Source organism: Anopheles merus, chromosome 3R, assembly GCF_017562075.2.
Source record: "Anopheles merus strain MAF chromosome 3R, AmerM5.1, whole genome shotgun sequence".
NCBI lineage: Eukaryota > Metazoa > Arthropoda > Insecta > Diptera > Culicidae > Anopheles > Anopheles merus.
The window spans coordinates 30,721,021-30,737,829 of record NC_054084.1 but is presented as its reverse complement, the minus strand read 5'-3'; the positions used below and the strand labels follow the sequence as shown (position 1 = coordinate 30,737,829).

Sequence of the window (16,809 nt, the reverse complement as noted above, 5' to 3'; positions counted from 1 at the left end):
GCACATGAGTTATTGTTTCGGCTGTAGCAGCTGTCTACAGGAAAGCTTTGGCTGGTTTACATGATTGCAAAATGTATCACAAATCAACAACTGTGGTTAAATTGAACTAGTAAAATGTATTCAAATTATCGTTTTGTCATAATTGTGATATATTACCCGAAAAGTATGCAATCCGCTTAGCGTTTACGTCTTGTTAAGTGCTCAAGCATCAATTTTAGCTTTCCCAGTGCAGCCATGTTATTTATCATTTTCAAACCGATCCATTTTCATCGTTGATGCTTACCTTGTGAGCCATTGTTAGAGCTATTTTCTTCCCGATTAATACCCAAACCATGACAGTCTGGTAAAATTCTGCATCTCGTATTCACCGTCTCGCAAAGCGACCTTAAAACCACAACTGCAAGGCACTGCATGTCTGGCACGCTTTAGACGCATTTACGAGCAGCATTAATATTCAAAAGGCATCCTGTAGGATGCATGTTTCCAGTGCCAGGTGAAATACTATAAGATTTTAATGCACTGCAGTGCAGTGAAGGAAGCATTTAAGGGGACGCTTGCTTGCATATGCGCTCAGCATGAAAATGAGCTTGTGTCTACTGTTGCAACCGCACATGTAACATGCTTAGCTCAAGGTGTGTAAACTAAGAATGTAACCAAACCAGAAGAAGCGTTTTAGTCACCGAACTATAAATCCTGCTTGTGTGTATAGAGTACAGGCAGAATATTTTAGAGGAACTTTAATTCAAAGTATCTGCATTTTCAACACGAACTTTAATACAACCCCGTGCCTTCCTTTTCGCATTCTCTCCTTGCAGCTTATCCTGGAAATCAACAGTGAGGTGGCACTATTTCGCGACCTGCTCATACACGTCGGCCAATCGAGGGACTGTCCGGAGCTGCGGGAGAAGATCCGAAAACTTCGCCGATCCTGCGTCGAGGCCTGCAAGCATACCGCCGCCCTGATACTGCCCCAAATACGAACGTAAGTGTGTCACTGCATCCGGAGTTGTGGTGGAATTGTATCACTTATCCCCTACTTTACGCAAACATATCGCAAAAACTTACTCCATCATGTCACAAGCAACAGGGAAAGGGAGTATGTTAACACTTTTATCCAACATTCGTGTGGCATTTCGGGTGATATGATCTGCGATACGATACGTACGATAGCAGTCGTACGAGTCCACTACACTCTCGACTCGACCCCGCGAGCAGGAAGTTGTTAGATGCGAGTGGATGCTTTGCTACCATCTTTCGGGACCAAGGCTAATGTACTCCACATCCAGCTCCTGCACAAACACATGCTTTCCGTTTGGAGGAACAAGCAAGGATCTTGCAAGGAAAAGTGAAAAAGTTTATTTTCATATCTTGCTGGCCGGCCCTGGAAAGCGTTCACGGTTAGCGCAAGCAAGCGAGCGAACTAACGAGATGCAAACAAGGCCTCCTTTCTCCCGGTGGGTGTAAAGCGGCCGGAAGTTGTTTTCTCGAATGGGCCGGTTGGAAATTGTCCTGTGCCAGTTTAAATATTTACCCAGCGAGCGAGCGCGCACGCGACCAACCGAGGGTGTCACCGAGCAGTCTGACCGGTTGTGCTGTAAGGAACAGTACTTAAGGAACTTCGGCCCGAAAGGAGCTTACTGTTGGCGGTGAAGTGTTTGTAAAGTTGGCTCACCGTCTAAGAATCGGACTACCATTTGTAAGACACCCCGAAAGCAATAGACCTGTTTGGTGAAGAGCGGTATTGTTTTGCTTGTTTCCAGTCGTTGCAGTTAAAGAAAGTGAGCTTTTTGTACAAAAAACGCACTAACGAGCTACTTCATGCTATGGGGCTGTAAGATGGGAAACCAAGACTTCTGTATGACGATACCGTCACTTCATATTGTAATATTTTGCTGTATACTTTTAATCATCGTTTGAAGCGTTTTTACGTTCTGTGAAGACGCCTAAATATATGCAATATATATGCAGTATTTTAGCCATTTAGCCAGAGCGTTGGTAGAGCTCAATCCAACCGCCTGAGGGTATGCAATTTGGTAGCTATTTTGTATGGTACTTCTTGATCGACGGACAATTTAACTCAACTTCAAACCGAGGAGCAACAAATCTCTACAAAAACAATTCTAAAATAAACCTTGAAGCATGAATAAGAATAAGACGATTATGAAAGTTTTTTCATTATCTATGAGAAAGCTGAAGAAATACAAAATCATACCTCTTTCCCCGACAAGCTCATAACGAGCCTTTCTATTCGAGCCGATCTCTAGGCGACAAACGTCGAGCGAGCAGCACTGTTCCCATTGTTGGTTGCAATTTATCAACTTTGACAGCAAGTGGCGTTAATCTTTCAATGCAATTGACAGTCAGCCGGGGCGTTAAACCACCGTCTAAGGCTTCGCGGGCAATTCATTCGCTAAGCTATCCGACAGATTTTAAATAAATCCTCACCCAGAATGAGAAGAATAAACCACCGGGTAGAAAGTAGAGAAAGAGGCAAAATAAACACGATTCACGATTGCTGGAGCAGCAACAGCAGCAACACACTTTCGCAAGCAGCGCAAAAGTAATGAACTCTGTCAGACTGGCTGTCTGCCGTTTCCTCCGGCCCACCGGTTACTACCGAGCGGGACCATCATAATCTGTTCCGCGCTTGCAAAGAAAATAATAAACAACGGGGTTTCAAAATTTATGCAATTTATTTCATTTCCCGATCCTGTCACGTACGGCGTTGGTGGTTTCTTTTTAGTGTGTGAGTGTTTGTTTTTTTTTTCTTTGGCGGTGCTCTCTACTGTGTCGGTACGAGTTTTTGCACGTTGCTCTTAAGCTTTTGGGCAGTGCTGAAGCCATGGAATACGCTGCATTGTCCTATTCTGTGCGTTTTCAGAACATACAGCGGGGTGGGTACGATAATGGAATTGGACATGACTGCAGTGATGGCACTTCTTGCGAAAGTATGAAACAGCTTTCGTATGCTCAGAGTGTTTTTTTTAATGAAATACAAAGTGTTCTCACTGTCGTTATTTTAATAAACAAGGAGCACATAATCCTTTGCACAACCGCTTTTGCAATTATTCTAAGATTAAAACGTTAATTAAGGAAACTTATTTTTTCTAGAAAAAATGGCACAAATTATTGCACTGCCACAGTTTGACATGCATTTTTAGTTTTTGTTAAAAATGCAGCATAATCCTACATTATCAGCTTACCCTCTAACATCCATACACACCAGTAAGAGTCTACAGAATAGCGAAAATGCCTTAAGGCTATAATCAGTTTCCTTTTGTGAGCGTGAATAATCATTCATGAGATCAGTTTTGAAAGGAATAGTCACATTCCTCACGTGACTAACATCATACCATCGCTTTTAAAATCCAGCTTCCGGCACGTTCGGGACGTTCCACTGCCTCGGCATGGTAGAAGATAATCTATTCAAAAGCAGATTTGCCTTTCGGCACAATCGTCGGATAATCTTTCTGCCTTCCTTTCACAACCATTCGGCCCTCAGCAAGGGCGATGGAAATCAGCACGAGAGCCACTGGGGGTTTGCCGGAATCAAACGGCTTTGATAGTGAAGCGTAATCTTAAGATCGTGTCGGGAAAGTGACACTATTTGAAGCATTTTCTTTTGCGACGACTGTAGTGCAAACGTTAACTATGACATTATGAAGTTTAATTGATTCGCACACCCAGTCCAAACGGTACACAATAGCGACAGTAGATTGTGATAAACTTTTCAACTACAATATTCGTCTACACAAAACAGTGAATACAAGCCAGGTCTTGTATTAAAACTGAGTCCATCATACACAAAGATCTCAGGGCAGTAAATTTTACACGCTTTCTCACGGACAGAGCCCCACTTGGCAGTGCCCTGCAAGTGTGCTGTATTAAAATATGGATAAAACAACGTTTTCCTCCTCTGCAAACTAGCACGGACACTTTTCACGGACGACCAGTCCGCAAGCCGAGCTACATGGAATGTGCAATCTATTTTTTGTATGCTACCATAAGCATGAAAATGATCACGAGTGAACCGATGCAGCTGCTTCGTGCTCCCAACTGTAAAAGCGTATTCTTAATCCTGTTCCGGCCGATTGCTCCCAGCAATATCAACAACTACAACAGCAAAAAGGGACGCTAGGAAAGTTTGATTTATTGAGACACTAGTAGTGAATGGGCGACAAGGGACGCTACCGTTCACTGCAGATGACACTCGGAAACAAGAAAGCTGGGCTCAGCTGCCGGCTCTACGTGCTGCACCGATTGCAACAAATCATCCGACAAAGGGATGCCTTGGCTAGGTGAGGTGCTAATGTTCCCTAACCGTTCGCGAAGGGTTTATGGGTTTGCATTATTTTAAAGCGGAAATGGTTGGACATTTGGATGTATTTTTATTTAGTTTACTCTTTGCTATCAAACATTCATCATTTTTATTGAGACATTTTATCAACTATATTGTTTGCAGTTTTATCTTCACGGCGTCCATTTAAGCATTTAACTTCTAATTAGGTTTTTTTATTGTTTTGATGCCGAGCAAAGCGCAACAGCCTTAGAGTATGCAATTCGAAGTAAAAACAAAAAACGCCTAAAGATATACCATTTTTACTACAAACATTCCTAACAGTCTTTGATGAACGATTTATCGATCCTTGTGTAAAGGATTGTTTGCCATTTAAACTTAACAATACCACCCCAAAGCAACCAAACATTATCATATTTCATCGTAATTCACCGCCACCCGGTTAACAGTGGCTGGAGCTGACAAGCGAACAAGCCACGAAGTAATCAACCACCACACGCGTGCCACATCATCGCTAACCGCAACGGATGACGAAACTAATGACGAGACAGTCGCTGCTGACAGGTTGCTGCTAGTCTTGACAAACCCGATAATTGTGTATCGCTGCCGGTTTTGACGTGACACGTGCTGCCGGTCGTGTGGTCGAGGCCGGTCGGCTTTGTTTGCGCGTACGAGACAAACAAGCTTTAATTACCGCCGACTAATTAACTTTCAGCTTAGTTTTCAGTTTACAAAAGCAGTGTAATATTGATACGAGAAGGTTAAAATGGCTAGCAGCATACTTGTTTAATCATTATTAATGTTTTTCCTTTACTGATTAGAAAGTGCGGGTAATTTTCATCATGTGGAACGATTTTTCACTGCAGATCCTTCCTAAACGGGGACCTCAATCTGTGCATGATTGCGTTGTAAGTTGCGCTCCAAGATTTGAAAACAAACTTCACCAATATCCTCCGAAAGGTACAAACATTAATTTCCATTCTCCATCACGATCGATCCCTTCGTACCGGGTCCTTCCGCTCCATCCCAAAACTTTTGCACGAGCGAATGTATAGTCTAGAAATTTATCAGCTATTTTACAGCCCCCCTTTTGACAAGGGGGAGGATACGCTTTCGTAAAATCTACTCCTAGTTTCCGAAGCAGCCATAGCACATGACGAGGGTACTTTTGGCAAGTGCGCGCAGCACTCAGGTACGAAAGAAAAAGTAAAACTTACCTCATAACGGTACGGCAAGCAGCCATTTTTGCCACTCATCCTAAAAGTATGCAATACGGGCGACACATGATACACGCCCGGTGCTCGCCCTGCCTTGCCAAAACGCTGCCACACCCGCTGTACCACGCTTAATGAAGTACATTAATTATGAACGTCTTCGGTGTGTTTTATCTGTGTGCGATACCTGTACGCCGTGGAAGCATCCTGCTAATGCCTCGTAAATTCTTAAGCTTACCGGTAAATTGTTTTTCGAAACCGTACCTGACGTACGCACGCTCGCACACTCGCAAGCAGGACAATAAATTACCGTTCCATGTGCGCCCGCCCTGTGTGCGACTTTGACAAACAGCCACAAGTCGGCACCAGGTAACGGAGGTAATCAAATCAATTCGCCCCGTCAGCGAATGGGTGGTGATTTAAAGTAACGCTACAAAAAGGCAGGCGAGAAATGATAACAAGCCACCGGCAAACACTTGGCGAAGGGGAAGGTAGATAAGTATGATTTTGTTTCAAAAATTCACAGCACGAGCGAATGTAAACTGCTTCGCTTTACCACGAGCCTGCTCTGCCCTTTACCCAGCTGGTGGATTGGTTTCGTGATTGTCTTCGATCTGTTACGCGTGTTTTTGCTAACCTAATCAAAGCGTTTCCGCCCACTCACAGGGCCAAGGCGGGACGGGTGCGAAATTCTAATCAATTTTTTCAAAATAACACCAGCAAAACATGCTTCATCAAACGTGATCGGTCGTGCGTCGCTGCCATGCACTTCCTGTCTGCCGTGGAGAGTGATTTTGAGCTGAAAATAAAACCCTTCTGCCAACCAAGAAAAAAAGGCAGCTTACATACGTATCGGCAGCACCGTAAGCCATCCAAGCGTATAATTCAAACAGCTGGTAGGGTGAGGAACCAAAAATCACATGCTGCTCGTTCGTTTTTGGGGTAGCGTATTTTGGAAAGTTTCTTTATGTTATTTTTTCAAGAATGCTGAAAAGTCGATCTCATTTACGCCCATGACTGGCTGCACACTGCTTTCTCCTAGCAGCATGCGGGCACCGTGGTGAGAATGGGAAATTGATTGGTTAGACTGTTTTCCTATCTCTGGCGTTTGTGATTCTTCGATTCCTGGCAGTTGAAGCAAGAGCAGATTAAAAAAAAGGCAACAGAATCAATGTGCTCGCTACGGCAAACAAATCGATTGAACATTGGAGGAGGTTGAAAATAGGTGAGCTGGAACCCGCTATCGAGCGTACGATGCGTTCCGCATCACCCGGCAAGCGATGATATTGTTTGCCCCTTTTATCATACCACCCGGTGGCGTCCGATCATTACCGGAACGGTGCTGATAGGCTCTGGCAGCATACGGCCGGCGCTCTTGATTGAAGATTTTTGCTTGTTTCCCGCTGCCGCCAGCTACTCCCTGCGTGAGCAAAAGGGAATTCCTCTCTGTGCTATATCGTTGCGTGATGGAGACGCACGGTACTTTACTGCCGCTTACTCCCATGGAGACGAATGGTCGCTGACGCGCAAAACGTGCCCCAGTCGCACCAGGTAAAATGGCACGCTTGTGCTCATTAACGTTTTCAGAGTGCCGGTTTTTTTCCTCCTCTCCCTGCTCTAAGAGGAATCATGATGCTATCGAGATTGAGTATTCAATTAAAGCACTGTCTGGGTGGTACCACCCGCACGCGGACGGAAGATCATTTCTACGCAGCGGTATAGCACAATTGGGTGGAATTTTACAAATGAATTACAGTATGCAAATTAAGCGCATTTGAACGGTCGGTGCAGCAGCTTTAACTAGTTTGTGTTAAGTGTCGCTAACAGCCAACGTTATGGGATGGTTTTGCAAACCATCTAAATAATCATCTGTTTACAATAATGAATCAAATGCGTGAACGTTGGTGATGGTAGTTAATGAAGCAGTAAATTGCTTTTTGCCCGCTAATTGCAAATGTGCAGTGCAATTAATGTGGTTGTTTAATTGCATCTATTATCATTAAGCAATCAGTTTGTTTTTTGTTTCTTTTTGATCAATGCAATCACTTAATTATGTGGTTTTAAGCGCATTATATTTATATACTGGGAAAATGTGTGATTCATTACGGTTCAAACAAACCTTTCAGACACTAAACAGATCTGCTAATAATTGAGATGGCAAATCACACGTTGCAAAGCTTACAATGAATAACATGTTTCAAATATAAAAGTTTATTTTAATTAGATTGGATTCAGATGGAAATTAACTTATATTGAAGCCATTTTACAAATATTGTTTTTTTATTTACTTAAATTTTATTTGACAAATATTTATATTTAATTTTTATAAATTATATTAGATAAGGAGTTTAAATGCTAGATTGTCAAAAACAAATTTAAAATATGAGTGCTCCGCGCCATACCAGCCGTTGCCCGTTGGGTGTGCAAATGTTTCTCGGTAATCAGCAAACATGACTTAACACAAACAGAAACTTTCACCCCGTTTTGCAAGAAACAACACTTTCCCCGCCTTTTACTCCCGTTGCTTCATTCCACTCAAGACGTTCTCGAAATGGAAAGAGCATGTCTGCCTTGCTAAAGAACATGCACTAAGTGAAAGAACCTTGTTTCGGAAAAGGTTTACTCCTGAGACTTCCCAAGATTTTACGTGCCCTTGCCCGGGCTTCGTAGAGCAGCAGCAGCACCACCACCACCACCACCAGCAGCCTAATAAACACTGGACATTATCACAACCCCGAGACACGCCCGAACACACACACACAGACACGTTGCCAAGTAAACAAATGTCAAAAGTATAGCTGAAGGTGATGTTGTTGCTCCTTCTTATTTGGGGGGCTTTCTGGTGAGAACATAACATGGTTGCGTTTCGCACGAGCATACGCAACGGGGGAAAAAAGGACGTTAGCGCACGGTTCGTAACGAGCAGACAAATCCCAGGACCATTAACGCAAACGATGTGACCGAGCTGCCCCTTGAAATGATTATCATCATCGTGTTTGACCACCTTCTCGTACACACACTCTCTCTCTCTCTCTGTCTTGGGCAGAGCTAGGACTATATTAATTTTATTAATTAATTGGCTAAGTTGTACAATGCGATTAGCTGCTCAAACTGGTTGGCCTGTTATTTGTTTCATTTACTTGCAAAAAGTTACGATCTTCCTCTCTTGTTCTAACCATAAGATCGTTACGTTAGAATGTACTTGACCAATCGATAATGAACTCACTGTGCCTTGGGGTGCTTCTGACCTATGACACCACCGACCGATCCAATGCACCGTGCCTGCTGTAAATGGCGCATGTTTGTTCGCAATGGTTGGCCCTTTAATCGCACGCTTTGTAAGCTGATGTGACCGTAACCCAATTACGATGCCAACCGGATGCTTAAAGGAAGTTCGCCTCCCCTATTCAGCTGCTACCGCCACGGTTTGACAGAGCCGTACGTTGGCCGTGCAGTCTCATCTTTAACCCGCGCGTTTCGAGCGCTTTACCACAGCCCAGCCGATGATAATCATGTACGTGATGTAGTGCAGCCACAAACAGGGCCACAGTAATGGACGTCGCTAGGTGGTTACGCGTTGCAGTGGAGATAAAATTGGAGCACTGCCAGCGGAAAACTGTGTCAGTGTAGCGTAGCGGAGGAAGAACAAGCGTGGTGGTTGGCGTTCAATCCTCACTCCCACGGCACAGCAAAAAAAAAAACAGTGTGCTGTAAATGAGAATGTTTTAAACTACGATTTTACTGCTTCGTTGATGGGAGTTTTCCTCAATTTCATCTATGCTGACAGCGCTCATTAATTGATCGATATAGTTTTTTCTCTCTCTCGCTAGCTCTTTTTTTCCGCCAACATAATTGATCACTTTAATGTGATAGAATCACAGTGGAGCCTTTACACAGACGTATAAGTTAGTGGTGGGAACTCGGACTTGGAACTATCCGGTTCCGATATCATGTTCGGAATCAATTTCAGTTTCATTCCATTTTTGCATTCCAATGTCGGAGTCGATTCGTCAGCAGACTCCGATTCAGCTTCCGGAGATAATTTTAATTCCGTTTTCGGAATCAATTTCGGAGCCAATTCAAGTTCTGGAATCGATTGCGTTCCCGGAGCCAATTCCGGAGTTGAATCCGCATCCAGAATCGATTCTGGAGTCAGAATCGGCTCTGGAATCGGAATTGGTCCGTTAGTTTCGATCAACCCCAAACTCGAAATGAGAAGTTGTATAAATCGCATAAATTTCATGAGAATGGATCGTTTACAAATAAATTTGGGTTCTTGGCGGCTATCGATACAATCGTAGCTGCGTAGGAGTCAAACGCCTATTCTCATGAAAATGCAGAAATTGAATTTGATTTCGGAGCCGACTCTGAAAACGGTTCCTGAGCCGTTTTAGATATCTGAGCCGATTTCGATTCCGGAGCTGATTCCGATTACAGCATTGATTTCAATACCGGTGCCAACTTCGAAACCGATTCTGAAACAGATTGCGGATCTACGAACGATTATCGATTCCACAAAAAAAATCGGAACTAGTCGGAACCGATTCCAACCCAAACTTCACTGTCCCATCACTATTACACATACAAAAGCGAATAAAAATCGATACCCTCCCAATAACCATTTCAAAGCTTCATGACAGTGTTCTTTTCGTCCTTTTTTCTCATCCCCCCGCCTCTCCCAATAGCGCCATCGCCGAGGGCATCCTGACCGATAACCCGCACCTGGTGCTGCTGTTCTACCTTGCTCAACTATTTCTAAGAGAATTAATCAAAAGCCACCGACTGGTGCAGGTAATACCGATGGACATGTCCGGCTATTACGGTAAGTTCGTTGGCCTACATCCTTTCCCCCGCTTCGAAACGATGGTGCGGTGATGCTGTTGCCCCTGTCGCGCCTAACCAAGCTTATCTTCTCCCACGCAGAGAACCGGGCCGGCCCGTCCAATCTGGGCAATGTGATAAGCCAGATACTGCTCTGCAAGCAAATTACGCCCGACTTCAACCAGGAGGAGCTGTGCAGCATTACGAAGGACTCGCAGGAGATCGCCCGAATACTGCAGGAGCTGCAGGAGTTTATGCCGCAGCAGGAAAACTACCTGGGTAGGTACAGTCGAGGGCGATCGATCACATGGTCACACTGAAAGATGTGAAATGGTCGTTGGGTTTTTGTGGTTTCTGTTTGCCTTGATTTGGAACACATTCATCAAGCGTTTGGGAAAATGTCAAAACCATGCGGGAAGCTTTGGAACCACCCCTTTCCCCCCAATACAGCATCTGCATGTTCATTGTTTTTGATCCTCGTTGTTGAGAGGGTGCGTCATTTCGCCACCTTCTGCACGAGCACTCTCGTTGGCGCCTAAAAGTATGCACTACCGCAAACAGTGCATCACTTTTAAACAACCACACATACACACTGTCATTGTGTGCTTTTCCTGCGTACCCAGAAAGCCTTCGTAGCCGGGGCCACGATTGACTCATTTTATTCGATACCGATGGCCATCCCTTGCGTCATTCCCCAAACACCTCACCCACTTGCTTTTTTTCCAGAGCGAACCATTGCCCTGACGACCGAAATCAACGGACCCTGGCCGGCGAAACGACGGCGTGGATCATTATACAAAAACATGGGCCTGCTGTGCTGCGTCTCTCGGCCCAACTACCTATGAATGCGGACGTCACTGCGGCCGAGTGTGTCGTGGACTGATCCGTTCGATCAGCCAGCCGCACAATGCATCATCGCCCTCCCGGGAGCGTAACCGCAACCGCGTAACTCCCCCTCGCCTCCGGCAGTGCACAACAATAAAAAGGGCCGTTTCTCTCTCCTCCTGAATCGAAAACCCACCGACCCTGAACCAGGCAGAAATGGCAGGAAATGTACCCGTGGCGTGGATTTCACATCAACGGAATGGATCACTCCGCATCACAGTGTCATCGATGGATCGAGCGCGCGTTGAACAGCGTTGCCCGGACGTGGCTGGGTTCGTGCAAAACTTGAAATTTCGTATTGGTACGGCCCCGCAGCATGGCCGGGGAAAGTAGAGCATCGTTGCTCACTCGCAAGCGTTTCGTCAGTAAGCTTGCCTGAGAAGGAAGCTGGATGGATAACGGCCGCCCGCGGTAGGATATCGCTTCCGGGCTCCGTTTTTCGGTTAACGATAACCACAGCCAGTGTGTGGGTGTGTGTATGTTAGTATGTGAGAAAGAAATAGAACGAATGTGTGAGAGAATGATGATGTGAAAGGCTGCACAAAAAACGCTGCAGCCTAGAGAAGCCAGCGAGACTAAAATAGATGCGATGGACAGCGATGGCGAAGTGCAGATGCATCCTGCACTGCTCGATACATTGCATGGCAATAAAAAAAAGGGTGCATCGGACTGTAACGGAAGCGCAACTGGGGGCACCAAAGCACCAATGGAGCGAACATACACACAAACAGACACTTTTTCACTGCGAAGGAAACTTTACCGTAGTCAGCAGGCAGCGAGCGAGCAATGCGCGAAATAATGCCATGTGAGACTAACGTGCTGAAAGGGAACTTTATTTTTGGCTTCATTTTTTGTAAGTTGCCCGATAATGCCATTTTTTTTTTTTGTTTCTCAACTCTTTTTTTGTTTCAACTCTATGTGTGTGTGTGTGTTTTTTTTTTAGGTTTGTATAGATTTTTCTCTTGCTCAGACGGGCGATTGATGATAGTGATGATGGAATGCTCGTTGGAGCAGTTTTGGATCTTGTTAAATAAATTTTTTTAATATTATTTGCATATTTGACCTCGCTTTGACCTCTGAGCGCAAACAAAATTAACGTTATTTTATAATTAGTTCAATGCTTTTATTAAATTAAATTAAAAAAACAGGGTTCCTTGCATCAATTTTGCGAAGTGAGCTGCCTAAATTGTCGTTTAAGATTTTTGTATTGCTCAAAACTATTTCATTTCATTTTTATATTGCTCAAAACTATTGCTTCATCTGTGCAATATGAATAAAAAGCCTCAGTTTTATTACCGATAAGATTAAGATCTTCTGCATCTTATTTATTATCATTACATTTTTTTCAAGTCATTTGTAGGTAACAATTATGCACCATTAGTCATGATTGTTTTAGCCATAAACTGCTTTAGTTGATGAATCATGAGTAGCCGAATGTTTACTCACAAATTGTTTGTTTGTATTTCATTCCGTCTCCGTTTTCGTCCCAACTGAATTCGTCCGGAGAGGAATATTTCCGTACAGTGCGCAGCATAACTATACAATCAATATGTTTTAGGTGGCTGGGAAATTGAAAAATTGGTAACGACTGGTAACAAATTTGAGTAGCTTTATCTAGACTTTTCTACAACTGTCGTTTGCGTTCATACATAATCGGACATCAGTTTAAAAATTCATCTGTTCTTTTTCACTATACTTAAGCTACTGCCCGCCTTCGATAGCGCCTATTCTTCATCAGCTAATCAGACCTTGCCTGACCCCGCTTAGTAAATTTAGAAGATCTTTTACTCTTATTGGTTCTATTTATGATCAGCTAATAAGAGGTTGTCTCTCTTTGTCTTATCTCTTTTCGTCCTTATCGCTCTCGACAGCGCCATCTGGAGCTACATTTGAACATTATTCGAGCTTCCAGCTTGACAGCTCATTGTTTTGAAGCACATTCGTTTGGCTAATCTACTCGAGATTGATATCGTGCCAACAATCTTTTAAATCCACAAACTCATATTCAATTATTTTTGTATTTTTTTTACTACTTCATTGCATTGTTTTTGATACCAAAAAATGATGGTTTGGATTTAATGCATAGCCAAACTGGTAGCCTATATTTTTACGTTCTGCTCTGTAGAAAGCTTGCCGATGAAGATTAAATTGAAAATAAAATTAAATGGTAATGCTTTGGGATAGTATAAATGTGGAAAATTTGTCAAAATGCTTTTCAAAATGAACGACAAATAGTGTAGCTAACATCGCAAAAAGGACGGGTAAACCCTGCACAACGAAACATGCAATTCCTGACGATACTGACAGCCTTCTGCTTCTTCTTCTCCTCTTCACACTAAACCAATTTTATCGTCCACTCATTTATGGTGAAGTTCGCTCTCCTAAATAGAGAACAGTTTTCCACGAACCAGATTACATGGGATGGACATTGTACCAGCACATCAGCAAAAAAAAACATCCCCCATGAGATTTATTGGATGCTGTAAACTTTTAGCACAACATTTACATCCCCACTGAACGGTGTGTAAAAATTATGAACATGATGAAAATTGTTTCATACCCTTTTTTGTACCATCAAAACTAAAACTTTTCCTATGACAGTTCGCTGAATAGTTTGCAACTCCTCATCTCACCCTTCTGCACAGTTTGTGGCAGTAATGTATGAGCATTGTGTGCTTGAGCATGCATATTATTTGCATAATTAAATGATGCTTTATTATTCAACATCGCGCTACAATAAAACTGAGCCGATAATCTACAACAATCACACTACGAGCACTTCCATCTATTGCCGTAATTATGCCAATCTAGCGGGTTGTCCACATGCCCTGAGTTTTTGGTACCCCACGCCTATTTTTCCCACACCGTTCTCGCATGTGGAGGCAGAATTAAGGCAGTAATAATTACTGCACGGGGAAAAACCGCACCGATAATCGATTCCGATCGAAGGCAAGCGAGAAACTGTGTGTGTGTGTGTGTGTGTGTGTGTGTGTGTGTGTGGGTTCCGAGAATGAGAACAAAATCCCCTTTTATTCATCGCTAATTATGTGAGCGCTTACCCATTTACCACCGAACGCGCGCGCCGTGTATCAAATTGATTGAAGCGATAGGTTTTTTAGGCTAGCCCCAGAACGGTACGCCGATCGTAGAAGAACGCGCGTAAATACATTATGTTTAGCTTTCAAAGCCTCTGCCCAAAACACCGTTGAATCATAATCATTAATCAAACGGTTCATAGAAATGGTTGTTTTTCTCTTTATTTTTCTTTCCCATCGGGCTTCGGAAAATGTTGAATTGTATGGGTCGAATATTTGTTTAGTCCGCAACGAAAAAGCGCGGCTCTGGCCTGTCCCCTTTTTTGCACCGCCCCAAAAGCACACTGTTGAACCGGACCCGGCGCGCCCGAACGTTCATTTGTTGCTCGTTTGCTTACGCTTGTGCAGCTTTTAATGGAAGTTTAATCAAGCGGAAAAATATTACCCCTAGTACTACCTGACTGACCCACCATTCGGCGGCCATGTGGCTCGGGGACCCGACCACAACCGGAATGATTTCATTAGGAGATTTCCGTCTCCCGACGTTTCCGGCTGCCGGCGGGAGCAACAATCATTTCAATAACCATAACCTCCTAATGACCGGCGTAAATATTGGATTAGATTAGAATTAGCGCAGAGAGCGTGCACGATCCCTGGCCTGGTTCCCTGCGCTGGTGGTTGGATTTGTGCTTTCGAACAACAATTGGAGTTTAGGGATTAAATGGATGAGTTTGGGGCTTAATGTGCACACAGTGCGTTCATGGTTGGTGCCAACAGGGTAGAGGCTTCTAATTGTTTCCCGCTGTTGGTGTAGGCTGGAGCAATGTCACGAATTAAACCTACGGCTGAGAAGATTAAAATGGTCATTTAGTTGCAGCTGACATTCGTACATTTGTTTCATTGCATGTGCTTGTTTTGACTGTATTTTTGTGTACATTTTGTTTATGTTTATTCCATCCCTTTCACGTCGAGCGATGCGTAATTATAGGCATATATTTACGATCATAATGGCACAATAAATTGTGCAACGGCTGCGATGGAAGCAAACCAAACTTCGAAAAACAAAACACACCCAAATGAACTTACAATTAAGTGCTAAACAATGTATAAAAAATCGATTGGCATTGATATGTTACAACACACCACATGATACTAATCTTCTAGAGTTAAGTAGATTGCGAGATTAAACAACAAACACGACAAGAAAAATGGTACAGAATACATGTACAAAAGCAATAAATTTCGTATATTTTTTATCGGTTTTATATTCCTCAAACATCTGGAGAATGCGCACGAGAGAGAGTAAGAGAGAGAGAGAGAGAGAGAGAGAGAGAGAGAGAGAGAGAATAAAAAAAGCACACCATACAAATGCGTAGCATTGGGAAAGCATTTAAATATTAACTGTGTAAGATATCGTCGAAAGGAGCCAGGCGTAGATGGCAAGCAAGCAAGGCACCTCCCATGATAAGAAACTTAGTAATGTTACATACTCTTTGATCGAATTCAATCGATTAAAGGTCAATGGAGTAGTGATCCAGATCCACTTAACAGGCGATCAACTTCAAAACACAATTTTTAAACGCACCGGTACACCTGTAGAATGAATTCGAATTTTAATTCACCATATATTCACAGTCACAGAACAAATACGCATATGCTCTAGCGATACAGAGAACTAGTAGAAACATGTTTGGGAGGTGTTTTTATTTTTATTTGCAAACATATAACATTATTCACAATTAGCATATTCCCATCGGTAGACAAAACGAAATCAAACGTGTTTGTAGAAACCTAAATTATAGCAAACATAAAGCGATCTGCATTGCAGTAGTTGTAGGAAAATGCATTTTATTACAAAAAAATCTCCATTGTTCCAACCTACCCCTGATTAAAACGCTGAGCGCAGTAATAAGAGCAAAAGGGGAATGCTGGCGGGCGTGATGCGATTTCGTTTACTACGTTTAGTGATAACTGTGATATAGATGTCCTGTTTGTCAATTTGAGAAATGGAAAGTAAAAACAAAACAAACAAACAAACAAACAACAACAAGCACACATAACTAACTGTTCGTTGAAAGCTCGCAATCAGCCGAACGGAAATCGAACAACCCTAACAACCGTGGTGATGATGATCATGATGATGTTGAGGCATCGTTGCAGAGCGTTCTGTTCGAGTGTTTACCTACATTGTAACACACATTCAAATAGTACTAGTTGTAATCGTATGATGTAGTGATAGTGCAACCGGTAGCAAATGGTTGATTGTCTGATACGAAGCAACAAGCGCACATCTAGCCATGTTGATAGGATGGAAAGGAGTACATCTGCACACCGAACACGTTTTATATGCATACTTCTATTTAAGCATTTCAGCAAAAAAAAAGAGAGGCTATAACCTATTACACACAACCAAAGGTATATAAATTGTTGTTTAACTCACCCTTTTAAAAGATAAGGCTCATTAAAATGTGTCGTGTAGAGGTAAAATAGAAAAAAAACATGTAGAGAAGCATTTGTTCTTTATGTTATCATTCTGTTGACATTTTATTATGCTAAA

The 16,809-nt window shown here is 43.0% G+C and overlaps 1 protein-coding gene across 7 annotated transcripts in view; it reads left to right on the top strand.

Moving 5' to 3' along the window:
• LOC121596209 overlaps positions 1-16,216 on the top strand; it is a 66,534-nt gene extending 50,318 nt beyond the window's left edge. For all 7 annotated transcript variants that reach the window (XM_041920950.1, XM_041920955.1, XM_041920954.1 and 4 more), the window contains 4 exons: positions 816-982; positions 10,197-10,333; positions 10,435-10,611; positions 11,059-16,216. In XM_041920950.1, coding sequence (XP_041776884.1) covers positions 816-982; positions 10,197-10,333; positions 10,435-10,611; positions 11,059-11,177 — 600 coding nt within the window. In that variant the 3' untranslated portion in view covers positions 11,178-16,216. The remainder of the gene's footprint in view (positions 1-815; positions 983-10,196; positions 10,334-10,434; positions 10,612-11,058) is intronic.
• The last annotated feature ends 593 nt before the right edge of the window (positions 16,217-16,809 follow it).